The 27,582-nt window shown below is 39.0% G+C and overlaps 2 protein-coding genes across 3 annotated transcripts in view; both read right to left on the bottom strand.

The window, feature by feature from the left end:
* Positions 1–10,379, bottom strand: part of GMCL1 (germ cell-less 1, spermatogenesis associated) — a 36,283-nt gene extending 25,904 nt beyond the window's left edge. The window contains exons 1-4 of one of the 2 annotated variants that reach the window (XM_027621636.2): positions 9,893–10,379; positions 4,282–4,405; positions 2,160–2,256; positions 974–1,071 (exon numbers count right to left, since the gene is read on the bottom strand). In XM_027621636.2, coding sequence (XP_027477437.1) covers positions 974–1,071; positions 2,160–2,256; positions 4,282–4,405; positions 9,893–10,152 — 579 coding nt within the window. In that variant the 5' untranslated portion in view covers positions 10,153–10,379. The remainder of the gene's footprint in view (positions 1–973; positions 1,072–2,159; positions 2,257–4,281; positions 4,406–9,892) is intronic. The other variant, XM_027621635.2, reaches the window with a different exon arrangement.
* Positions 10,380–13,422: 3,043 nt separating this feature from the next.
* Positions 13,423–27,582, bottom strand: part of ANXA4 (annexin A4) — a 74,468-nt gene continuing 60,308 nt past the window's right edge. Inside the window, exons 9-13 of the mRNA XM_027622320.2 lie at positions 24,188–24,281; positions 21,338–21,433; positions 20,719–20,777; positions 19,631–19,753; positions 13,423–14,497 (exon numbers count right to left, since the gene is read on the bottom strand). Coding sequence (XP_027478121.1) covers positions 14,438–14,497; positions 19,631–19,753; positions 20,719–20,777; positions 21,338–21,433; positions 24,188–24,281 — 432 coding nt within the window. The 3' untranslated portion in view covers positions 13,423–14,437. The remainder of the gene's footprint in view (positions 14,498–19,630; positions 19,754–20,718; positions 20,778–21,337; positions 21,434–24,187; positions 24,282–27,582) is intronic.

The raw sequence follows: 27,582 nt of genomic DNA on the forward strand, positions 1-27,582 counted from the left end.
TCAAGACTCAATTTCCTTCTTTGCACTACCAGGTAGAACTGACCACTCCCTCTGTTCATCCGTTAAATCCTACAGGATGTTTATTATCATACCTATAATACTGGATAGTTCTTACTTTGTCTCTGGGTCTGTTTATCAACCCTCCTGGCCCCATTCCACACACACATTACACTGTGAGTTCCCTGAAGGTTGGGACTATGTCTTAATTTACCTTTGGATTCCTATGCCTAGTTTGACACATTGCTCAATATATTTCTGTTGAAAGAACAAATCTGTCGTTCTACCAATGGATTATATATATATTTATGTGGTTTACCACATTATTTCATAATTAAGAAAAAGTTGACAAAGTAAGCTCTCAATGTTTTTCAAACTCATGACCTAAATGAATTAGTAATCATAAGCGATCTGCTTAACAAGTCAAGATAAATCACTAATGAATAGAAATCTGTAAATGAACTTAGACAAGTCAATTCTTACATTATAGTAATTCTAAGGTATCTACACTGAAATAGCTTGCATTCATATCTTACACAGACATGATGACCCCCTCAGCTATAATAAATTGGTCTTTTTTTTTTAAGATTTTATTTATTTATTTGACAGAGAGAGAGACAGCGAGAGAGGGAACACAAGCACGGGGAGTGGGAGAGGGAGAAGCAGGCTTCCTCCTGAGCAAGGAGCCCAATGCGGGGCTCGATCCCAGGACCCTGGGATCATGACCTGAGCTGAAGGCAGTCGCCTAACCAACTGAGCCACCCAGGCGCCCCAATAAATTGGTTTTCATTAAGTATTTTATTAGTAGTATTTTTTTTGGTTAAGCTTCTTAAATGACTTATCACAAATGACATATTTACACATTTCATTTTTATTTTAAAAACTAAAAAGCTAAGCTTTATTTTTGTTTTTAGAATAGATACTTTGAAACAAAGATCCAACTGTGATCCTTTCTTTGAATATTGTGCATACTTACCAACTGCAACATACAAGCTGCTGCCAAAATGGCAATAACTCGACTGGGCTTTATTAAGACATCATCTCGATACAGTGACCCAAATGCAACCTGCAGTGCTGAAAGCAAAAGTAGATCCGGGGAATGAAATGACAGTAATATCTATGAAAGTATTACAAAAATAACGACGACTGTCTTTATACTCTAAAATATATGTCTAAATTTAGGATGTACATAAAAGGATAAGAGAGTATCGCTAATTAAAATGCTAATAATGGTTACTGATTAATGGTGCTAATTTAATAATAATGTCACAAATTTCCATTTATTCAACCTAACAGAGCTAGATTCTTCTGCATCTAATCTTGACATTAGTTGGTGGTCAGAAATAAGATACCCTTGGAAAAAGTTTTATAAAGATACCCTGAATAGACCAATCATTAAGTACACATACCCCAATGATAATCTTAACCCTCGTGCTTTCAGTGCTTCATTCCTGGGGAGTGGGGAATAACTCCTGGTCCTCTCCATGCCACACTCTCCCCCAACCACCACAGCTATCTAGACCTGTCCTTCCTTCTCTCCACTGCCACTCTTGTGGGTGTTTACAAACATCCTTAACTTTTCTCTTTGCCTATGTTGTGAGTACTGGGTACTTACACTTGGACAATCACAGAGGGGAGCCGAGGATGAGCACTGGAACAGGAATTAGGAGAACTACAGGCTGACTGAGGCTCACTAAAGTGCTGAGACCTAAAATAAGTCCCTAAATTCTCTGGGCTTCAGCTTCCTCTTCTAAGAACTCAGAGCTCTAAAACACCAATTACATGATTCATACCCTACTGTTCCCAGAGAAAGTCTTCATGCATGGGGAATAATCAATAAACACTATTTACCAGCTTTTCTATGTAATTTTTAAAAACATACTCTTCCTTTCTTCACCCTACATCCTCCATATCCCAGGCAGATATATTTACAAACATAAGTAAACAGACTGATAAGGCCTACATGACTAAGTAGATTAGGGACAGATAGAACAGAATTGACAAAAACTATGGGGCAAATCAATACAAAGTTGACACTCTAGGGTGTTAAACGGAGCTTTTCTCCTAGCCTACAAGGTTGGAAGAAAATATTTATTTTCTACCAAAAGAATAAAAAGGTTATGTTACACTTTTTGCATAATAGTAAATATGGTGGTGGTTACCTTCTATATCAATATTCTGGTCCGGAATCTCCAGTTCAATAATATTCATGCTGGATTCTTTCCAAGAACCACTGAACATACTAGAAAAGTAGCCAGACTTAAAAAAACACAAAAAACAAAAAAAAAAACCAATTATCTAGTACTTTCTGTGTCTTCCAAATTATTTTCCCATTTCTAATTCCAAGCAACCCTTCTATCAAAATGAATCCATTATTATTTCAGGAGAAAAAGAGTTGTTAAACATGTCTACAGGAAAATGAAATTAAGGAACTTGAGGTATGTCAAAATACTTTGTTTAGGATTAATTTAATGAAAACTAAACCAAATTCTCATATTACTATCTGAACTGAATTCCTATATTACTATTTGAAACTTACATTAATTTTTTTATTTAGTTAAAACAATTTCTGAGTCTATTACAGGTATGTGTTTTCCTTCTCAATGACATTTTAAATTCAAGCTTAGAAAACATATGTATTTAAGACTCTCATAAATATATGACAACACACAAGGTGAATACATAATCATGTACTGAGGAGTGAAGACTAAGAACTTTCCTACTGTTGAATCCTTACTGTGTTAGTGGCTGTAAATGGGATGATCCCCAGAAATTAGGATAAATCTAAAGTTTAGTTTTAACTAATCAGAAAATTCCAGAATGGACCTAAATTCTTGGTAAGGTACCAAAATGGATGAAGTCTTTAGTTACCTTCTAGATAGTACCTCTCATAATTAGAATTACTTTGGACTAGATCAAATATTAACTAATTTCAATGAATACTTAGTATGTATAAGGCACTGTGAATACAGCAGTAAACAAAACAGACATTGTTTCTGTCCTTAGGGGGCTTACTATATTTTAGCATGTGGCTTGCACTATAATCAATACAGTTTCTCTTGAGAGGGAAAGCCTTCACTGAGGCATTCTCATCCTTAAATTCACAAAACTGCTTTCAGTGATTAAAAAAAAGGTATGGACCCTATCCTCAAGTTGAGACCAATATTCTGATATATTCCCTGAGCTATAAACTTCAAGCCGAAGTACCCTGTTCAAAAAAATTAAATAAAAAACACTATGATTAAAATGTTATAGAAAAAGTTTTTTTAAAATATTTCTACTGAAATCTTATACTATACTGTCTTACCAGTAATTATTGTCAAATGGTGAAGAAGAGAGAAAATATAAAAGCCATAGGATGGAAACTAAATTGTTCACTGTTCTATTCCTAGTGCCTAGAACAATGATTTGAAGAAAGAATAGATAGATTTGATGAAAGAATAAATGAGTAAAATATTTGAGCCATTAGAGCAATATTTTCTTTCATTTTGAGAGTTTTGAATCTTTACAATGGGGTGGCAGATGGTAATATTTTCAGCACACAAACCAAATAGGTATATCAGCTAAATGAATTAGTCTGTATTTGCTGGGTTTTGTCTTTAACTGCATTTTCCAGAAGGAAAGAAGAGTAAGTGTCAAGAACTTTCCATTCACTTTCAATCAATCATATCTACAAAATAACATTTTGGCTAAATTCATCCAATTTAAATAATTATATACAAAATAAACAAATTCAGCAATCTTAACTTTAGACATTTTTCCCCTAACTTTTTTCCCTTTTGTCAACGAAAGGCACCAAAATAAGAACCTTAATGAAGTAATGACAAAAAGGTATTTGCTGGGCTGGTATGACAAGGAAAATTCAAAATCTGTTTTCTAGACCAAACTAAGTGTGTGCCGTTTCTTTTCTTTCTTTCTTTTTTTTTTTTTTTTAAAGATTTTATTTATTTATTCATGAGAGACAGAGAGAGAGAGAGAGAGAGAGAGAGAAGCAGAGGGAGAAGCAGGCTCCCTGCTGAGCAGGGAGCCCGATGCGGGACTCAATCCCAGGACCCCAGGATCATAACCTGAGCCGAAGGCAGACGCTTAACCATCTGAGCCACCCAGGCGCCCTGTGTGCCGTATTTCTGATGAAACAAGACTTTGGAACGAGATGATAGGACTTAAACAGCTACTGTAAAGAGATTGCTGTGAAATGCAATTAGAAAGAACATGACTTGAAAGAGTGTGAGCTATTTTTAAGTAACTACCTTCTTTACTCAAATAGAAAAATAAAATACTTACTTGACATAAATATATTTTGTGTAAGTTCCACTCTTCTCCTAGAGCACAAATCTTAATGTCACTATTTTCACCATTCAAAAATAACGTTTGATAAATATATTTGGATGTACTCTTTAATTTTTTCCTGTTAAAAGAAAAGCAAATATTACATATGTGTAAAACTGAATGTTTTACTGATTTTGCATAAAACTCAAAATACTCCTTTTGTTCAATTTCTATAAAATAGAGCCAATTATCCACTGTGTAAAAGAACAGAGGGATATTATATTCAAATTTGCATTAGTACACAACAAACTAATAACAGTAGTTATCTCTAGTACTCTATTCCCAAGAGGGTTAATAGTGGCTAGATGGGACAGCATGTACACGTGACCTTTCACTGTGGCCCATTTTTGCAATTTGTAATAGTTGAACTAACTGAATTACCTGTAGGTCAGCACAGTGATTTTTGCTTACTTCCTCGTTTAGAAAACAGTACTATGGAGGCTCTCAATACAACTGCAATGATACTTCTATGCAACTACAAAATGGAGAACAAGAGTAAAAATTTTACCTACCCAAGTAATTTTTAGAATAATTTATATTTAATCTTATTTTGGTACCAAACCATTCTTAAACTAAACAACTTTTTTTTTTTCCCATTAGCCAAATGGTTTGCAGCCTTACATCAAAGGTTTTCAAAACTATGCTCAATGGAGAAGTGTCTTCGGGGCCACCAGAGAGAGCTGATGAGTAAACCCTGGGCATCCTCACCTAACTTCAACTAGAGCAGCATCACATCTTAGGGATTTCTGCATAAGATTTCATTTAAAAGACGAATTCTATATCTTCTTAAGTTTGATAATCATTTTTCAAGATGGTCCAATGAATAAGAAAAGCCCTAGGTAGAGGCCGATAAATACTTTTTTATATTCCTGGCCAATCCTGACCAGTTTTCTTGGTAGTTAAAAAAAAAAAAATTTTTTTTTTTGGTAGTTAAAAACTTTTAATCTTTTAAAAAATGAAGTAATTGTTTCAATGATGTCGTGAACCAGTGGTTTGACATGTCTTCCCAACAGACAGTAAAAACAGCACATGCTTTGGTGGTAGAGAGACTTGGGTTTGAGTCCCTCACTTGCCTCAGATATAAAGAGGATATTAGTAGTAACCACTTTATTGGGTTACCGTGAGAAATAAATGGGACAATACAGTTTCCAGTTCCTGATGGCACCATCCCCAAATGACACTAAAAGATTAAAAGTACAGAAAGGATTAAGACCACAACAGCAGAAAGTAAGGGTGGGCTTATCACCTGATGAGAGAATTCGATGGATGTGGAAGTTAGAAAATAAAATGCAATAGAAAAAAGCAGCAGAAGCCACAGCCCAGAATACATCATGAAGGTCTAGGATGGAGGCTGACGCCCATCTGCCCTTCAGAAGCCTGTGTGGGTTTAGGGGAGGGGTCTCAGAAGAAACAAAAGGCAAAAGTGAGGCTGCAAATGGGGAAACATGTTCCCCTAATGGCCTCTTCCACAATGCATGAACACAGAATACAGACAGCCAGGGTACAGATAACTCAGGCATAAAGATCCCAAGGCTCTTCTAGGAAGGAGAGGACAAATCTATCAGGAAAAACTAAGACTTCAGTGCAGGTATTGACAACCCCAGACAAAGCAATCCTCATTCTGGTATTTGAGGAATCTGTAGCCTGTGAGCTCTTAACCCATTCACCCCGAATCATGGTCCCCAAACTATGTGTCAAAGCACCTGGAGGATCATATCAAACTCAGGGATGCGTGTATAGTATTTTATATTCAATGGAAACAACACAGCAACATCTTTCAGATACCATGCTATCTACTACTATTAAGCAAGTAGTTTGAACCTTACTATGAGATATTTCCTTAGGACCAGAGGTACCAAGAAAAAAATTACTGAGACACTAAGGGTGCTGTGAACAAAAAAAGTTTGGGAATCTCTGCTCTAAAACAAAGCATGCCCCACCCCATTTAGTGATCAGCCTTCCTATTTAAAGGGAAGGCTTAGTAGAAATAGATCTATTTACTCAATGAGAACACACACACACACACACACACACACACACACACACACAAAACCAGTTTCATTCTTAAATATAAACAGACAACCAAGAATGACCCAACATGAAGAGAATTAGGAGGATTAAAGACTATTAAAAAGAGAAACTGGCCCCAGAGGAAATATATTAATTAGGGAAAAGGGAACTTAAAACACCCTAAAATTAGTATATCTTAATATCTGAGATTATTACATTTATAAAACAACAGGATACTATGATAAAGGAAACAAGGGAAAAAAGAGCTCTTAGAGACTAAAACCACGGTTACAGAAATTACAAAGCCGAAACAGAGGCTGACTGAGAAAGTTAAGGAAATTTCCCAGAATATAAAGCAAAAAGGACCTAGAAAGGAAAAAAAAGAAAAGAGAAAGAGGTACAATCCAAGAAATCCAAAATCTGGTTAAGAGGAGTCCAAGAAAGAGAAAACAAAGATAACAGGAAAAAGGAAATCATGGAAGAAATTAATGGAAGAAAATTTCTCCAAACTAGTCTCCAGATTGTAAGGATCAACCAAGTACTGAGGCAATTAAAAAGCCCATGCTTAAGCACATTCTAGTTAAATTCCAAAATACCAAAGAAAAAAATTCCAAAATTTCCAGAGGAAAAAAAACCTCACCTACAAAGAAAAGAGAATTAGACCAGCATCCTATTTCTCATCAACACTGTAGGCTAGAAGACAATGAAGTAGTATCATCAAGGACACGAAGTTACTTTATATTTCCATACCCAAAGGATGAATAAAGTGAAAGACTAAATTTACATTTAGGTAAGCACAAATTACCTCCTTTTGCACCCTTTCTGAGGAAAATACGCAAGGATGCAGTTCCCTAAAATGGGTGAGAAAGAAAAAGACCCAGGCTGCAGAAAACAGTAGATCCAATCCTAGAGATGTGGTAAAATTAAGTCCCAGGATAAGCCCAGACCTGGAGAGCAATGGATCCAGAATGAAACAGGAAGATGAAGGGACCTTGGGGTGGAGGGTGGCTTGGGTTTGGAGGAGGATGCCATGAAAATGTGTTTGGAAAGATAGGAAAACCTGGATATATAATGAAGGAATATTTTTGTCAATGATGAGGAGGGGGGAGGCAGTTAGAAACGCTAATAAAAAAGCAATACAAAAAAGGGAACTATTGCAATAACATACAAATGAAAACAGGGCCTGACTTTGAGCACTTGATGGAACTTAGAAAATAGACTGCACTTAAATGTGAGGTTAGAAAATTTCTCCAATAGAAAAACAAGGATAAAGAAAAAAAAAAAAAGAAAAACAAGGAGTTGTGACATTGCACTCAGGAAGTATCATTTATAATCTTACCATACTACTTGACTTTGCAGTGAACAGTATTTACACAGTTCTAACAACAAATACTGTTTACCAAGTTTCAAAATTTAAAGATGGTCTAGGCACAGCAAACACCCAAGATCTGGTTGCAGAACAGCTGAGTTTTAACAGTTATGTTAATGTAAAAGTAAAAAATACAGTTGTCAAAAGGTGTGAATGAAGTGGAAGGTGGGCTTGGAAGGCAAAGCTTTTCATGGAGTAGTTGGTCGGTGGGAGAGCACATCAGACAACCTTCAGGGAGCATAACTGGTGCCAACATTCAAATTTCTAGGTCTTAATATTTTCTTACACCCTTCACCCATGCTGGGCTGAAGAGCCAGGCCTCTTCCACTGATACAAAACATACTAAATTCTCAATGTATTTTCTAATAAGGGTTTGCTTTAAAGACTTTCCATTCCAGTATACTCATGTAGTTCAGGGGGTTGGCAAAGTTTTTCTATAAAGATCTGGACAGTAAATATTTTTGGCTCTGTCGGCCAGACAGGCTCCAAGCAAGTTTGTTCGCATCCCAATGGGCAGCTGCCTGCTTGCCTGCCTTAGCCTACCACATCTCAGCAAACTTTTCTACCAACTAGGGTGGGCTACAGCCACACCATCTCCAATATCTTAATCTCAGTTGGAGAAAGATGGCTATATTCCAAATTTGTTCCTTCCTTGAGTATTCTGTCTCAATCTGAGAAGTTGTGATTGCACCCTTATATCCTCTATTCCTGTATATTTTTAGAGATCTCTTTATCTCAGTAGTTTACCTTCAGTAGTTAATTCCCCATTACTTGCTAATAAATGTTATATTAAATTTTCCCTGTTCAAATTGCAGCATAATTTCTCTTTTGAATGGACCCTGACATAGATTTTAATAATGACATTAAATATAAGTGGTCTAAATAATAATTAAAAGGCAGAAATTATCCTAAAGGATTAAAAAAAAGCTAGACCCAACTCATATGCTCTCTACAAGATACGTATTATAAATATAAAGATACAGGTAAAAAAGGAAACAATGGAAAAGATATACCTTTTAAACACTTATCAAAAGAAAGTAATAGTGGAAATACTACCAGGGATAAAGTGAGACATTTTGTAATGATAAAGGGGGCCAATTTATCAAAGAAACATAACATTTACTGAGTACCTCAACACTGCCAGGAACTGTGCATTATACACAATCTAGTATTTGTCAAACCCTAAAAGGCAAGTATTAGCATCTCCATTTCACTTATGAGGAATTAAGGCTATTAAGCACAGAATCCAGACTAGAACTCATAATCTGAGCTCTTTATATACTAGACTGACTCTCCAAAAAGGTGGGGGGCGGCGGTTCCATTTTTGTAAATAAATACAAGCTTTCACACATAAAACTGTACGAAAGATCTTTAGATATCAAACCATTAACACAGGTTACCCATAATACTTTTATTTTACAATAAGTTACACTTGTGTAGCAAAGTTTTTCAATCTTTTTTTTAAAGTTTCATTTAAAAAATTACACTTATGTGACCCCACTGATGATCTTTAAAAAAAAAAAAAGCAACCAGATTGCTTTATGTGAAAACATTCTACGCATTCTAATTTTCTAATTCACAAGTAAACATCCTGTTTTTCAACTCAACTCTGAAAAAAGGTTAAGCAAGCTGCAGCACTGGCTTACACACATCCCCGGTCAACGTTCAAGTACTGGAGACTTTGAAAGACTTCGTTCCTAGTAAGGAACAAATGTACACTATTGATAAACCTAACCTTTACAGTTAAGGAGAACTCCTCGCGTATGTAATCACTTCCCTTTACACTGGTGGACGACAGTAGGGGTGCCCTTAAGGTAACCGGATGCACAACAACTCATTCTCCTGCCACCCACTCAGAGAGGACAAAGGTGTATTACGGAAGGCCAGCCGGCCGTTCCAGTCTAAGGTTTAATGAGGCCCAAGCTCTGGCTTGGCGTTTGCCAGCCTCATCTTGGGGCTGTAATACCACTCGGACAGCGTCTGTGGTTTATAATCCAGAACCCAAGCGTCTCCCAAGCGCTCCCCATCCGCCCCGCATCAGGCTGGCTCCCAGGTTTCCCAGTCAAGGGCACGTCGGCTCCTAACCCGCTGGGGAGCACCACACCCCGAAGTGCACCCGGCGCCGGGCTTGTCCCCTGGCGCGGCCCTGGAGCCGCCCAACAGGTGCGGGCGCGTCCCTCCACGTACCTGCGCGGGGTGTTGAGGAGCCGCTGCTGCTCGTCCCCTTCCTCCTCATCCTCATCTGTCTCGGAGTCGGGGTGGCAGTAGCAGAAGGCCCCACTGCTCCGCTTTCGCTTGCGGCTGCCCGGGCAGTAACAGAAGCCGTGACCGGCCGCATCGCCGCCAGTCTCCGGCCTGCGAGTCGAGCCCCCAGCCCCAGAACCCGGCTCCTGCTGGGCTCGGGCTCGCCCCGGGTGGCGCAGCACTCGGCTGCTCAGCGAGCCCATGGACCACGGCTCCCCGGGACTTCAGGGAGCGCACCTCAGGGAGCCCAACGGAGACCGTCTCCCGCCATGGCCCAGCTCCCGCCGGCCTCCACCCAGCCCGGGTGCCTACACCGCCACCTTCGCACGCGCAGCCCCAACCGTTGCAGCGGACGGTATCGCCTCCATCCTCCGCCCCGCCCGCCGCGCGGCGCGCCGGGACCGCAGGACCTCGCCCCCTAGCTTTCGCAACAAAGCACGGACCGGAGCGCGCGTGCGCGCGGCGAGCCTCCGGAAGGGGCGGGGAAAGACGAGTGTGCGTGATGGGTGGAGCCTGCACTGAAAGGGACGCGGGCTGGAACCGGTAATAAAGTAGGCATGTAGGTGATTGCTGGCCTGCGGTCGGCCTGGGTCTCACACTACCGTGAGCTTTGAGGCCAACCTAGATTTTAGCGTTACTCCACACGCCCCATTGTATTGGCCCGACCGGGAGGTCCCCCTCATTGATTCTTTCCGCAAAGATTCCTTGAGTTCCGGATACCTGTAGGCTCTGCGCTAGGCAGGAGGCAAAAAGGACGGTGCCGTTTGGGCTCTTCCTTAGAAGAACTCACCACTCTCTGGGATAACGCCTTGCGGAGATTTGGCCTGGCTTCCTCAGGGAGGAGGACCTACAATGTGGAGTTTGCTAGGCCTTTGTGTTTCTTAAACATCAGCCTTCTGCTGCCCTAGACGGGTTGTGGCAAGTGTTCCCTGCACTCCTCAGCGGCAGTGGAACGTCTGGATAGGGTATGGTACCGGGACTGGCAGGGCTTATAGTGCCTTCTGGAGGCCCGATCAAAATTTACAGCTGTCCGCCTGAAGTGTACAGCAGTTGCTATGGACTCTGGACAGCCAGCTTTCACTCCCTGACTCCCTTCTGCTACTTCTTAAATAAAGTATTTACACTGAATTACTCAAGAGTAATACGATAAACACTTATGGACCCACCACAGTATAATTTTAAATTAAAATTGCTTTGATTCATTATTTTAAATAGAATATAGAACGACGTTCCCCCCATCTCAGTCTGTCTCTCCCTCCACTGTAACCACTATCCTGAGAATAGTGTATATCATTTTTCCCATGCGTGTTCTTATACCCATAAGTAATATATGTTCTTTAGAACATTTAGGCATGTAATTAAATGGAATCATTCTGTACCTATCATTCGCCACCTTTCTCAAAATTATACTTTTAAGACTTATCCAGTTGACAAATCTCCAGTTAATTTTCACTGCTCATTGTGTCACTAACCCACAGTTTATTGTGAGGGAGTTAGGTTGCTTCTACGTTAGTGTTCTTATAGAGTAGCAATGAACATCATGTGCAAAGATTCACCAAATTCCTAGAAGTGGATTTCCTAGGAACTTAACAACTTTACTAGCTATTGCCAAATCGTTCTCTGAAATGATTCTACCAATTTATACTCCCATCGGCAGTAGACGCTGGCTGAGGCAGCTTGGTGGGGGGTGGGGAGGAGAGGGATGGAGAATGATGGCAGCAAGGGGATCAGTCTTCATGCCCAGAATTTGTCGGCACAAAGGATGTGCAAGTGTTTCCCATGGAATAAGTGTGGGCCACCAGAAGATAGCCAGCATGGGATCATCTTAGATTCTGTCCTAGAGGCCTGGGGGGGAAGGACAAACTGACTTCAGCAAAGAGCACCTGAGGGTATCATCAAGTTCCTAGGGGCTGGAAAAGGAGAATACATTTGCCTTGCCAGAGGAACAGAAGATGAGTAGTTTCCTAGTGATGGGGTTGATTAAGGAACCCGGGAGAATGCCCCTAAGAATCAGCTTTAAATATCTGCCAATGTTAAACAGTGCTGATCCGGGCGCCTGGGTAGCTCAGATGGTTAAGCGTCTGCCTTCGGCTGAGGTCATGATCCCAGGGTCCTGGGATCGAGTCCCGCATTGGGCTCCCTGCTAGGCGGGGAGCCCGTTTCTCCCTCTGCCTCTCTCTCTCTGACTCCCATGAATAAATAAATAAAACATAAAAAAAAAAAAGACAGTGCTAATCCTCTACCACTACAGCAATAACAGTCAGGTGAGAACTTCTCTGCTCCCCATTACTCTCCTCCTTCCTGCTACAACCCTGGCTAAGTTTGGGTTGCATTTATGGAAAGAAACTGAGGTGGAGAAAGAAGAGAAGTCCACCATATTCCTTATTCCTGCTGGCAATAGGCCAGAGCTAAACAAGGGAAGAAGCCTCAACTGTAAATCAAGTTTGGAATTTTGGCTAGACATATTAATTACTAAAATGACTTTAGGGACTGCACAGTAGGACTTTTCAAAACCTAAGAGTGACCAGAAAAGTTCCAGCTCTAACCTCTATCTGAATTTCCACCTAAAGCCAGAAGAGAGAGGTCCGTGAATAAATGTAGATGAACAATTGGAGAGAAAAACAAAGTTGCCTCACAATTATATTCCAGAGTCATGCTTGTTCTTGACAATAAACAAACATTCTTCCAAGGTGGCCTTATCCTGCTTCCAGGCAACAAATGCAATTTGTATTAAAATTTTGATTAAGTTATATATAATTTAAACATAAAACTACCAAAAATTTGTAATGCAATGCTTCCAAAGCCAAATAAAGTTGGAGATTCCATACTTTTCTAGGTAAGTATCAAAGCAGCAGTATTGTTTCCTATAATTAATCGGAATGACTAAGTATTCATACAAATAGCCTTCACCAATAACTCAAGCATTTGTAATAGGCAAGTAGAAACAAATTGAAAAAATATCTCTATATTTCATCCATCAAAATACGATATTATAGGATGAACAAAGAAGGCAATTATTCTTACTTAATACAAATGTTCTACTTAGTAGAACAGAGCACATCACTCATTTCCAGAGAATAAATACATTATTTTATACCATTAAGTAGTGTTTGGTATATGTGAACATTAGTTTTATAGCAATAAGTGTATATAAGGCTATATTATTTTTTCTTAATGTTGTAGTTCCTTTTTTTTTTTTTTTTTAGATTTTATTTATTTCTTTGACAGAGAGAGAGAGAGAGAGCACAAGCAGGGGAAGTGGTAGGTAGAGGGAGAGGGAGAAGCAGGTCCCCATCAACCAGTGAGCCCCATGTGGGGCTCGATCCCAGGAACCTGGGATCATGACCTGATCCAAAGGCAGACGCTTAACTGACTGAGTCACCCAGGTGCTGCTTAATGGCAGTTTCTAATAGAAACTAAGTGACACAGTTTTTTAAAGATAGTGGAAAAGTCAATTAGAGAAAGAATATATGTCATTTTAAAGATACCATGTTTTATTAAAATTATTTTTCCATGTTGTATACAAACTGAACTTTTGAATAAAATCAAGTACAACTTCAGAATAATTCTAGAGTTGAAAGGCACAATGCAAATGTAAATTGCTACAAATCAACAAAATTGAAAAACATTTTAAAAAATATTTTTAGCACAAAAAAATTCCTTTACGTAAATTCAGAATATTTGTATTATTTGTCCCCATCACCAAAATAATACCTGGTTCGACACTTAATTTTTTTCCATTCATCTTCCAGCTAGATTAAGATATTAACCATAATATTGTGGAATGTTCAGCATTTATGTTTGTTAACCACACATATATGATCCGTATAAGCACACAAAGAATTTAACTTGTTCAGACAAGTGGCTGATTTTGGTATACTTCAACCTGGAGAGAGTAAATAATCTTAACGTAAGATGTGAAGAAGGAAGTCTCCCATGCAAACTTTTGTAGAGATCAACTAACAGTATAGACAAAATCTAAATAAAGGAGATTATTGGATGTCTTCCAAGTATGACCATGTAAAATAGCAAATTGGATATTCTTATGAACTAGATGCTCACAATTTCAAGTCAAGAAATTACTAGCCACTTTGAGATTAGAATTAGGGAAGCAGAGTGATTTTAGGACAGTCTTTCAGTCTTCCACTTTAATAGTTTTTCACCAAAACCATGAAATAAATTTAATACATTCCAATTTCTGTGAAACACAGATAAGGAAGAAATCTGTTAAAAACATGGAGTACATTTTTATTTCTAATTTTAACTCTCCTTTTAGGTTTTATAAGCTTTGAAATGCAAGTACAGCTTTAAAGCATCATAATGAGTAATTATAGATGAATAATAATAGTCAGTCTATATCCTAGGAAGCATCTGTAGGTGTTTTAATTGGAAATAAGCAATGAGATAATGCTAATAGCAGTGTAGAAAAATGAACTTAAAAAAAAATTCAAAGTGTTGGGAATCCTCCTATCCTTCTTGGATTTTATTTTAATCATCTCCTCCACAGAGAATGAGCAGTACCTTCCTGTAGTCTCCAGATGTGTCTCCCTGGGGGCAAGCGAAGCAAAGGTACAGTCAGGTAAATGGGTTTTGACACGGAATACACAGCTCAGAGGCATCTGTGTTAACTTTTTCAAACTTGTCTGGCTTTTTCTCAGAGAGGTGTTTTTTAAAAATAACATTTGTTATTTTTTTATTGCAAAAATAATACATGTTCAACGTAGAGAATAAAGACCTAAAAGAAGAACATAAAAATCCTAATTCCACCAATCCAGAGATGACTATTCTTAACATTTTGGTTTGTGCATATCCTTCCAGACTTTTTTCTATGTGTGTAGGTTCCTGTGTGATGGGCCTATAGTGTTCTGTATTCTGCTTTTCTTACATAATGTAGACTATTTCCCTGTTTTAATTTATTAAATATTTTTCTACATCATTCTTTAATGGTTAAAAGGAATTCCATCGTATACAGGTAAAATAATTTATTTGATAACCCTCCCCCATTGTTAGATATTTGTTGTTTCCAGTTTTTCAATATTTAAACACTGCTGCAATAAGAATTATAGTTGAATTTTTGTGCATTTCTTGATGATTTAGTCAGGATAAATTTTCATAAAATGGTAATTACCAGATTAACCATCATGTATTTTCTTAAGCCTTTCAATATGTGTTGCAAACTAGCCTTCCAGAAAGCTGCTATAATTTCTACATATATATTTTTTATGGTCTAATTAATAGATCAATTTTTGCTTGTGTTTCACGGGCACTAGAAAAGAGGGAATCTCGGGGCACCTGGGTGGCTGGGGTAGTTAAGTGTCCGACTCTTGATTTCCACACAAGTCATGATCTCACAGTTGTGAGACTGAGCCCAGCATTGGGCTCCATGCGCAGCGAGAGTCAGCCTGAGATTCTCTCTCTCTCCCTCTGCCCCTCCCTCCTGTACTCTCTCTCTAAAATAAGTAAATGTATCTTAAAAAAAAAAAAAAAGATGGGGCGCCTGGGCGGCTCAGTCGGTTAAGCATCTGCCTTCAGCTCTGGTCGTGATCCCAAGGTTCTGGGAATGAGCCCCACATGGGGCTCCCTGCTCGGCAGAGAGTCTGCTTCTCCCTCTCCCTCTGCTGCTCCTCCTGCTTGTGCTCTCTCTCTCAAATAAATAAATAAATAAAAGGAAGAGGGAATCTCTGTCTATAGGATTCAAAGTTTAATATATAAATCTATTAAAATAAATCTTAATATATCCTTCTTTATGCTTTGCCCTAACAATCTGCCAAAGAATAAGGATGTGTTTGTTAAACTCTATCTGGCATACTATTGCCATCAATCTCTTTTGGAGCTTCAAATTTCTTGTTTATAGATTTGAATGCAATACTGGCACTTCAAGTTTCATGCAACTTAATCTTTGTTGGGTACGGTTGCTTTTCTTAATATAAAGTAACCCATTTTTTCCTACTTAATGCTTTTTCTCCTTAAATTCTTCTTTTTCCCGATAGTGTAATCCCTGCTTTCTTTTTTATATTGTCAAATGTAAACTGCCTTTACTTTAAGCTACTTACATGTCACTGTGGTTTAGTTGTTCCTTATAAACAGCACAGACTAGGATTTTACATTTTTATATAACCTGAGGGCTTATTTATAACTTACATTTTGTCTTACTTCTGTCATTTTTTTCTATTTTGTCTTACTTACATTTTGTCTTACTTCTGTCATTTTTTCTATTTTTTTTAAAGATTTTATTTATTTATTTGTCAGAGAGAGAGAGCACACACAAGCAGGGGGAGAAGCAGGCTTCCTGCTGAGCAGGGAGCCCAACGTGGCTCTTGATCCCAGGACCCTGGGATCATGACCTGAGCCGAAGGCAGATGCTTAACTGACTAAGCCACCCAGGAATCCCAGTCATTTTTTCCATTATTGACATATTTTATATATCTGTTCTTGTCCTTCTGACAATTGTTATTAAATGGGCAATATATTCTTTATTTTTAATCTTTTCCAGTGTTGTGTGTACATATATATTTATATATATAAACATATAATATAAATATATTTATAGTGATGTTGCCTGAGCCGATCAATATTTTTGTACCCCATCATTTTAGTGCCTGTATATTATTACATCGTATAAATTTTCCATAATTTATTTGAGTCATCCCCTATTGGTTAACAAAAATAATATATAATGAATTATGTACCATAAGTATATACCATATAATTTATAAAATATAAATAACATAAAGTAATGTAAATATAAATAATACTAAGATAAAATATAGAGGCGCCTGGGTGGCTCATTCGTTAAGCATCTGCCTTCGGCTCAGGTCATGATCCCAGGTTCCTGGGATCAAGCCCCACATCGGGCTCCCTGCTCAGCGGGAAGCCTGCTTCTCCCTCTCCCACTCCCCCTGCTTGTGTTCCCTCTCTCACTGTGTCTCTTTCTGTCAAATAAATAAATAAATAAAATCTTAAAAAAGAAAAAAGAAAAAGGTAAATGATCTTTAAAAAAAATAAGATGAAATACAATATTTAGGGGCACCTGGGTGGCTCAGATGGTTAAGCGTCTGCCTTCAGCTCAGGTCATGATCCCAGGGTCCTGGGATCAAGCCCCACATCGGGCTCCTGGCTCAGCGGGGAGCCTGCTTCTCCCTCTGCCTCTCTCCCTGCTCATGCTTTCTCTCTCTCTCTATCTCTGTGTCTCAAAAGAATAAATAAAATCTTAAAAAAAAAACAATATTTAGTTGACTTTTTTTCACATTTCGTGAAACGATTTTATTCAAATTCTTTCATAAATGTGGTAAAATATATATATAACAAAATTTGCCATTTTAACCATTTAAAGTGTATAACTCAGTGGCACTAATTCACATTGTTGTGTAACCATCATCACTGTCTATTTCCAAAACCTTTTCATCTCCCCTACTCTGTAACCCACTAACCAATAACCTTCCATTTCCTTTCTCCCCCAGCTCCTGGTAGCCTCTAATCTACTTTCTGTCTCTGTGAATTTACCTATTCTAAATATTTTGTGTAAGTACACAGAATCATACAGTATTTGTCCTTTTGTGTCTGGTTTATTCCACCTAGCATGTTCCAAAGGTACATCCATGTACCAGAAACCTCATTCCTTTTTATGTATGTATATACCTCATTTTGTTTATCCGTTCATCTGTTGCTGGATACTTAGGTTGTTGCCACCTTTTGCTATTATGAATAATGTTTAGGTCAGTGTACAAGTATCTGTTAGTCCCTGTTTTCATTTCTTTTGAGTATACAGCAGTGAGTGGAATTGCTGGGTCATTTGGTAATTCTATGTTTAACTATTTTTTTAAATATTTAACTCTTTGAGGAAATGCCAGACTGTTTTTCAGTGTTTGCAACATTTTACATCCACACCAGCAATGTACAAAGGTTCCAATTTCTCCATATCCTCCCCAACATTTGTTATTTTCTGTTTTCTAAAATTATAGTCATCCTAGTAGGTATGAAGTGGTATTTCAGTGTGGTTTTGATCTGCATTTCCCTAATGATTAATGATGTTAAGCATCTTTTTGTGTGCTTATTGGCCATTTGTTTATCTTCCTTGGAGAAATGTCTATTCAAATCCTTTGTCATTTTAAAATTGGGTTGTTTGTCTTTTTGTTGAGTTGTAGAAACATTTTATATATTCTGGATAGTAAACCCTTACTAAATATGACTTGCAAATATTTTCTCCCATTCTGTGGATTAATGCATTTTTATTTTATTATTTTCTCTAAATAAATTCCTAAACCTGTAATAGCTAAGTAAGAGGTATAGTTTATTTTTTAAACATTTATTCCTGGGGTGCCTGGGAGGCTCAGTCAGTTAAGGGTCTGACTCTGATTTCAGCTCAGGTCATGATCTCGGGGTCCTGTGATTGAACCTTGCATCATGGTCTGAGCTCAGCAGGGAGTCCACTTCTCTCTCTCTCTCCCCTTCTGCTCCTCCCCCCACTCGCACACCCATGCTCTTTCTCTCTCTCAAATAAATAAATAAATAAATAAATATTTTTTAAAAAATAACAAACATTTATTGCCAAGCTGCCTCCCAGAACGGTTAGACCAGTTTACAGTCCTGCCATAAGAGATGGTGAATTTTCCCCAAGCCCTTCTCAATGCTGGTTTGATCTCTTTAAACTTTGTTAAGGTATAGGATAAAAGACGGTGATTTGTTTTTACTTGCAATTGATTGTTTATTATTGGTATTAATCATTCTATATATTTATTGTCCTTTGTGAAGTAAGCGCATGTTTTCTTTTTGGATTTTTTCCTTTTTCTTAGTGATTTGTAGCTCTTCATATAGGGATATTAACTCTATATTATATAGTATAAATGTATTTTCCCATAACTTCCTTTACAGTTATCCTTGAATCTAAAAAGTCTTTTACTTACAGCTAGCTATATTTCAGCTCTGCAAAATAAGGTTACCTCATAGAAGGTCCAGAAATAGAAACAAGTTCCTAAATGCTTTGTATACATAGTAACAAACTCAGCAGCTCAAATCACCTCATAATTACACTCTGCAAGCTATGTGTAGGATTCAGAATATTTAATCCACGGATCAAATCCTGATTTGAAGTTTACAGGTGGTGCAGGCAACACCAGCTTCTAGAGAAGCGGGTCTTGGCTTCATATTCATGAGACCCTTCTGGCTTCCTCAGGAAGCGAAATCCCAGTAATGAGGGGTTTTGAGGGATGAGTCCTTTCTCGTCACCCCGTGCCAGGTTAGGACTCCTGGAAGTCTGCTGCCAGGTACAGAATGGCAGCAATCCAGGGTAACTAACATGCTTTTCCATGTTTTCAGTGGACCTCAGCTGGCCCGGGATAGGGTTCTGGATGATGGATTTAGTTATATACCTTCCACCATAAGCAGGTAGACAAGGAAACTGCATTGTTAAAACTATTCATTAAAATATACTCTTTCTCTGTCTGGGGTCAACATGAAATAATCACTATATTTAGAAGGCAAACATTTCCAGCTTTTAACCTCGCAGAGATTTAAACATCTGTGTGAAAGGAGAGAAACTGGAAATACCTGAATTAGAGTACCATCTTTAAAGGGGATGCTATCTGCCAGGGAGCAGCTAAGAAGTGTCTGAATGCCCAGGTTAGAACCCCATTCTTTCCTCCAAGCTTTCCCCTGGGCCAAGGCCAGGCTCTCGTGACCTACCTTGATGAAGGAGTACAGAGACTTTCCATAGAGCCTCTTGAAGTTTTCCCGGATGTCCATCATATCAATCTCTGCTCGAGAAACCATAACTCTAATGAGGGTTTCATCATCGGTGCCCAAGCCCTAAGGAAGAAAACAAGATCCATGCTGGTTTTCAGACGGTGTTCTTCTTTAGCTTATCAAGGCAAATCTCTGCATAGCTCTCCTGATGATGTCCTTTGCACCACAACCTTAGAAAGCCTGTGGAATACTCGTCACCACAGTGTTCAAGGCTTTCTGATGTTCTGTGTTCTGACCAGAGGAGACCACTCCCTGCCACTGGAGACATACTCTGAATTCTCAGCCTGCTGCCTCGCCTGCAGATTCCTCCCCTGAATGTCCTCCTTCCCTCCCCAGCCTTACCATCCTTCCTACCATATGAAATCCCCCCATATAAAGCTTCCTTGAAGGTCCTGCTCACAGATACCAACTTCTTTATATAGTCTTTTCTGATCCTCACCCCCTCAACGAATATTGAAAAAAAAATACTCTTCTTTCTGTGTTCCTAGATATTTGGGTCCTCAACTACTGTCTTACATTCTATTTTGCTCTTGTTGGTTTTCTGCCCATACCTGTCTTCCCCTTCCTACCTTTTGATCTCTCCTGCACCTCCCACGGTTCCCAGCAACGGTGTCTGCACACAGAGTATAATGCACGGTTAGGTTCTTGGGCTATGAAGCCAGACTGCCAGTGTTTGCATCCCTGCTCCGTTACATCCTCACTGAGGACCTTGGACAAACTGCCTACCTCCCTATGTCTCATTTTTCTCAACTGTAAAATGGGGGTTAACAACAGTACCTGCCCCATTCAGCTGTTGTAGGGATAAAATTAATCCATATATATACGGCACTAGGAATAGTGATCACTATTATTATAAGTACTCAATAAATATTACCTAGTATTATCAGTAGCAGCCACTCAGTGAAGTATTTGATGAACTGAATATCTCAGGCTGATTTTGGTTAATTTGTGTGGGAAACATAAATAAACATGAAGGTAGACACAAGACAGGTTGGGGTCATTCAGATGCTAAAAATGAAGCCATTTACCTTCATAGATTTATAAAGCCTTTCAGCAAAATATGCAGATTTGTTCCTCATGCACTTTACTGTTGAGATGAGAAAAAGAAATAAAAAATTACAGATAAAATCTATGAGAAAAAAGTGACAGTTGTTCCCCCTGTTTCTACAAGGTATGAAAGAGTATCTCTCGATTGCTTTGTCGGAAAAATTTTAGCCCAACAATGCTTTATGAACATAGGCCATGGAGAAGTAATTAATAAAGTAATTAATTGGAGAAATAATAAAGGCAATTAAAGCAAAAGGCAGCATAAAGTTTCAAAATGATTACTATCTATCTATACCATATGAAACTGTTATTAGTTCTAACCATTCACAGACTTGCAAGATGCAGCTACTGTACGATTACCTTTCCAGCATACTGAGATCTAAAGGCACACAGGAGATAAGATATATAAAGCTACATGATACAATAACAATCAGATCATATATAATACTTCTTGTTTAAAATTCTGGATCTCATTATGAGTGATTTAAACATTTTTTTTAATCCCTGAAAACAAAAAACTATATCTCTATGACAACAAACTGGTAAGGAGGACAGTCTATAAACATTTGTTTCTCCACTCCCTGCCCCCTACCAGCTTACCTATGGCCAGCAGAGTATCTTCAAAACTACCAGATGTTTCAGATTTAATACTCTGCTCAATATCCTTCTGTGATATCCTTTTGTATTCATCAAACACTACAAACAATAACAAAGTGGAATTATAAATAATAAAAAAAGAATAGAGGAAATGAAAATTTATGGAGAGAATGAGCCTCTTTCTAGAACTCACTCTTTATTCTTTGGCATACAACAAGAGGAAATTAATTAGCAATATCAGTGAGAACCCAAGAGGCATGTGGCAAGTGGAATGGGTGTTGGAGAGGACGAAGGACTATTGTGCCTTTCCCTTATTTGGGACCCCGCTCTCTCACACATAAAATGGAGATAACGTCTGGAGAGATTTGCTTTCTTTTCTCATTGTTCCTTTAATGAGCAGAACATGCCTTTTTGTAATTTTGGCCTTGGCAATCACCTGTATATTCATCTTCCTTTTGGCTCATCAAAACTAGAGCAATTCAACCCCTTCAAGACTGAGTTACATTTGATAACCAAATGGTTGCATCTTTTAATAGACTGTAACATAATTTTTTTTCACTTTTTGCCAAATATTTTTGAATGTGATAAACCTATTTTCCTCTTACTGTCTTTTTCTGGAGCTTCTTAGAGGGGATATTTATCTTCTTAACATTGCTTTCTTTGGGGTGCTGCCCCAGGCCCCCCATCAGGGTGATTCTCACAGGACTGTCAATCCAGGGACACCCCCTGCCCCCTAACATACACCATAAGCTCTACCAAGTGAGTGGGCAGTTCACTGGACCAGACCCAGTCTTACCCTCCTGGGGATTTTTAAATTGAGCGGATCGTGGGGATGGCCAAGAGCACTGAGGCATCTCTAACCCTAGAGAACATCGGATTCACCTGGGAAACCTGGGAAACTTCCCGGATGTCACTTTCCGGGATCTGAGGTCAGCGAGCCTGAAGTAGGCGTTCAAGAATCAGCATGTTCAACGAAGACCAGACTTTGGGAAACTGCCTTATAAATAAAATATGAGACTCCCTTCCACTGAGATCCCCAGATCTGCCTTGATTTCTATACTTCCTGGAAATGTTTGGCTCTCCCTTCAATTCAGTGAGCCACCAGTATTTTCCATTTTCCCTCTTGTCCCATTCTGTATTATTTCTTCTTCTTACTGAAGTTGGAGTCTGCGTCTATTGCTTAGGATCAAAAGATCTAATTGACACATTTTCTAAGCCTCAGTTTTCTCCACTGTAAAATGGGGGAAATAATGGCTGCTCCAATGGGATGTTGCAACAAACAATGCTTGTAACATGCTTAGCACTGGGGCGCCTGGGTGGCTCAGTCATTAAGCGTCTGCCTTCAGCTCAGGTCATGATCCCAGGGTCCTGGGACTGAGCCTCACATTCAGGCTCCCTGCTCAGCAGGGAGCCTGCTTCTCCCTCTGCCTGCCACTCCCCCTGCTTGTGCTCTCTCTCTCTTTCTGTCAAATAATAAAAAAAAAATCTTTAATATGCTTAGCACTGCACCTAGAAGATAATTAATAAAAACTTAGTTTTTTGAATCCTCACTATTACTGTTGGCTGGTAAAAAAATTATGAAGTTTTCTTTATCCCAAGAGTGCTTAGATTTTCTTCCAGTGGTTTACAAGCAGATATTTTATAACTTCCCAACAACTGACTTGGGCCTAGAAGTGAAAATTGTTATTTGCATTATTTGAGGACCTGCAGTTCTTGGAAAATACCACCAGGGGGAGATCTATGTAATTAGTCATCCGGCAAGGAAGGGAAGGGGAAGAAATAAGGAGCTGAGTCAGAAGTTGGTGCATCTGACGGTAGCCCATGACATTTATTAACAGGTGTAATCACCTATTTTTAGTCACTGTGGAATATCTGAAATAAACGCAACTTCCAAATGTGTTGTAATTTTCAATTATGTTTTCAATTTACTGAACTCATTCTTCTCAAATTTCCCATAGGTTTTGTAAATTGTGTGTGATTCTAAGGCACGGTGGGCTTAAAAAATGATGATGCAACATAAGGACCTAAAGAGCTTACATAAAAGATGAAATATCTTATTAAATCCTTATTGCTGTTTACAAGAAGAAAATAAACCTGGCGACAAATTTGCTACAATTTTTTTCCCCAAAGAAGTTAAAGCACATTACAAAGACTAAGCATCATCAGAAGCAAATTAGAAACATTACACAAAGGAAATAAAATTTGGAATTATCCACTATGTATCTTATGCAACATACTCCCTAAAGAAATCACTTCTATTAGCTTTACAACTTGGATATTAACTAGGAATAAATGTCAACCAACAATTTTATTTTATTGCTCACCGATGTACTGAAGATTTTTTCTTACATAACTAAAATGAAATGGGGCTGCTTTGGAAAAAGGACTGACCGTGAAGGTTTGGTTTCCTACAAACAGAAATGCCAAACTCCTATTAATATGTTGTATATCTGCTAATTATTCATAATTAATCTTTCAGCAGGCACCTGGGTGGCTCAGTCAGTTAAGCGTCTGCCTTCAGCTCAGGTCATGATCCCAGGGTCCTGGGATCGAGCCCCATGTCGGGCTCCCCACTCAGTGGAGAGTCTGCTTCTCCTGTCCCTTTCCCTCTGCTCCTCCCCCTCACTCGTCCTCTCTCTCTCTCTAATAAATAAATGAAATCTTTAAAAAAAGAAAAAAAGAAATTGGCCCTCATGCACATCGTTGCACTCATACATATCCAAGGTAAAACTTCTAAGACAATTCAGTACAATCTGTTCTTTGTACAAGTAAAGGGGGAAAATTCTCAATTAATAATGGACAATAGTTTTCATCATCTCTCATTTTCTTTGGAAGATGAGGCAAGCGCCTTACCATGCAACAGATGATTTCGGTTCCGGGAACAGAGAACAGTTAGAAATTTCACCTCATCTGTCCCCCATTTCTTCTCTCCAGCCTCATACAGGTCCTGAAGCCAAACAAAGCACAAGTTTAAACCATCACAGAGAAGGTGCCAGGAAACATGCAAATATTTCCAGAACATCAAAGAGCTGAGCTGGCTTTGTTTTATTTTGTTGGTGATGGGTGTGGGAATGCTGTTTGTGGTGAGTGGCAATGACTCAAGATTTTTCCTTAGGTATAAAACTAATGGGACCTTGGGGCGCCTGGGTGGCTCAGTCAGTTAAGCATCCGATTCTTGTTTTCAGCTCAGGTTATGATCTCAGGGTCTTAAGATTGAGCCCCACCTTCGCTCCGTGCTGGGCGTGGAGCGTGCTTAGGATTCTCTCTCTCCCTCTGCCCCTTCCTGCCCCGCCCCCCAAAAAAGACTAATGGGAAAGTCAGAGCAAGCACCAGCAGCTCCCAATATACGGACTACATAGTTCTCTCTTTTTCTTTTTCTAAAGATTTTATTTTTAAGTAGTCTCTACACCCAACGTGGGGCTTGAACTCACAACCCTGAGATCAAGAGTCACATGCTCCACTGACTGAGCCAGCCAGGTGCCCCACATTATTTTATCTTAAGAGCTAAAAGGCATGCCCTAGACTAGCCGTTCTGTACAGTAGCCACCAACCAAATGTGGCTATTTACATTTTTTTTTAAAGATTTTATTTACTTATTTGACAGAAAGAGAGTACAAGCAGGGGGAGCGGCAGGCAGAGGAAGAGGGAGAAGCAGGCTTCCTGCTGAGCAGGGAGCCTGATGCGGGGGCTCGGCTTGATCCCAGGGCCCTGGGATCATGACCTGAGCCAAAGGCAGAAGCTTAACGACTGAGCCACCCAGGCGCCCTGACTATTTACATTTTAACTAAAATTAAATTAAATTAAAAATTCACTCCTTAATCTTACTAGCTATATTTCAAGTGCTCAGTGGCCACATGTGGCTGGTCTGACTGAGAAGTTGAATTTTAAATTAAATTAAATTTAGTTAATTAAAACTAGCTAGTGGCTACCCATAATAGACAACGCCAACGTAAACATTTTTAGCATCACAGAAAGTTCTATTGGACAACACTGCTCTGGAATGATCTGTGATTTGCTTGAGGCTACGGAAGGTCTCACAGTAGAACCAGGACCCATTAGTAATTGCTTACATTTTTTTTTTCATAATTGCTTATATTCCAAACAGGTAGGACTATAAGAAATTCTAATCGCTTTAACTACATTACTGATAAATCAAAACTAGTATTCATATCACCTCACTGCTACTTAAAAAAACAAAGAAAATAGGGGCGCCTGGGTGACTCAGTCGTTGAGCGTCTGCCTTCGGCTCAGGTCATGATCCCAGGGTCCTGGGATCAAGCCCCACATCGGGCTCTCTGCTCAGCGGGAAGCCTGCCTCTCCCTCTCCCACTCCCCCTGCTTGTGTTCCTTCTCTTGCCGTGTCTCTCTCTGTCAAATAAATAAATAAAATCTTAAAAAAAAAACAAAAAACAAAATAGCAAGTGTTGGCGAGGATGTAGAGAAACTGGAACCCTGTGCTGTTGATGATAATGGAGAATGATGCAGCTGCTATAGAAACAGTATGGCTGTTCCTGAAAAAATTAAAAATAGAATTACCATAGGATCTAATACTACTACTTCTGAGTATACAGCCAAAAGAACTGAAAGCAGATCTTACAGAGATATTTGTATACCATCTTCATAGCAGCATTATTCACAATAACCAAAAGGTAGAAGCAACCCAAACTGTCCATTAACATGTGAATGGAAAAGCAAAGTGTGGGTGTCCATCCACACAATGGAATGCTTTGCAGCCTTACAAAGGAAGGGAATTCTGACACAGGCTGCAAAATGGATGAACCTTGAGGACGTTATGCTAAGTGAAATAAGCCAGTTAGACAAACACTGAATACTGTGTGATTAACTTGTATGAGACCTCTAGGGAGGTGAAACTTCTAGAAACAGGAAGCCAAATTGTGGTTGTCAGTGGCTGGGGAGAGGGAGAGATGAGGAGTTGTTTAATGGGTATAGAGTTTCAGTTCTGTGAGGTGAGAAAGTTCTGGAGATGGGCTGTACAAGAATGTGCACAGAGTTAACACTACTGAACTGTATTCTTAAAAACAGTCAAGATGGCAAATTTTATGTTATGTGTATTTTATTAAAAACAAATGTTTTTAAACTATTTATTTGTAATCAGCAGCTGACTTGTTAAATTTCTCAAAATGCCCTTATTTGACACATTTTGTCACTCTGTGGGCTTACCTCCATCTCCTCATTCTTCGCTTCTTTGTCTAATCTCCTCACTGCTTTAGAGTCAGTTCACAGAACCAAGGAATTTTAAAGCTCAAAGGGCACAAAGGCTTCATCTAAGTAGCAAAGTAATAAACTGTAAAATTCAGATTTCCATTGAAGATCATTTCTCATGAGCCCCTCTAGCTCCCTTTATCTCTTCTTGCTCTTCATTCAGCTTCATGTTCATCTGTTATTTTCTCACTTTTTTTTTTTTTAGCTCTTGTTTAATTGAAATGTTTTTCTCTCAACCTGAAATCTGTGTCTTCCTTACAGTATGGCTACGTTTGCCTCCCTTCCTGCTTCTGTGTGTTCACGGGCCACATGGTGTTTGGGCTGAGGCATTTGTGGCTTTTCATGCTCTTCCATTCTTAAATGATGAGCAGCCTATCCAGATATGGTTTTTCCCTCCAGAACAAGGTGAGTGGATTCTTCCTGGAGCGCCTTACTTTTTATTTGGATGGATTTCAAGCAGGAGCACCAGTTGCTTGTCCACGGAGGGCAGCCGAGACTCAGGAGTTCCCTGAGGAATTTCTTCCTGTTTGCATGAAGCCACTGTGCCTGCTTCTGGCTTGGAGCTGGCGGGGGGATCAGCCCCTTTTCTGGGGCAGAAATGTCCTTCCAGAGTCATTGGCCCAGGTTCGCCGCCCATCTGGCATTTTAATGGCCCTCCTCCATAGTTTCCAGTGTTGCTGCAGATTTTCCCTACTTTTATATTTGCTGGTTTGTTTGTTTTTCAGAAGAAGGGAATCAAAATGTGTCATCTAGCCAAAACTCTCAAGGGCATTTTTAATGTACTTTTACTATATCACAAGTTTCTTTCTAAAGTGGGAATTCTGAGTGCTCCTGGTTATGTCCTTCGGTGCAAGTTTCATCCCAAGGACAGATACAATTGGACTTGTTGGATAACAGCCTCTATATTTTAAGATTTCTACCTTTTGAAAGTAACCATTACCTAATTCCACCTGCCCTGATCATTCTTCTCATCTCAAACTCATTTACTTTCCTCCGTCAAAATCAAGATATAATACCCACTGTTT

This window comes from Zalophus californianus, chromosome 8, assembly GCF_009762305.2.
Source record: "Zalophus californianus isolate mZalCal1 chromosome 8, mZalCal1.pri.v2, whole genome shotgun sequence".
Lineage (NCBI taxonomy): Eukaryota > Metazoa > Chordata > Mammalia > Carnivora > Otariidae > Zalophus > Zalophus californianus.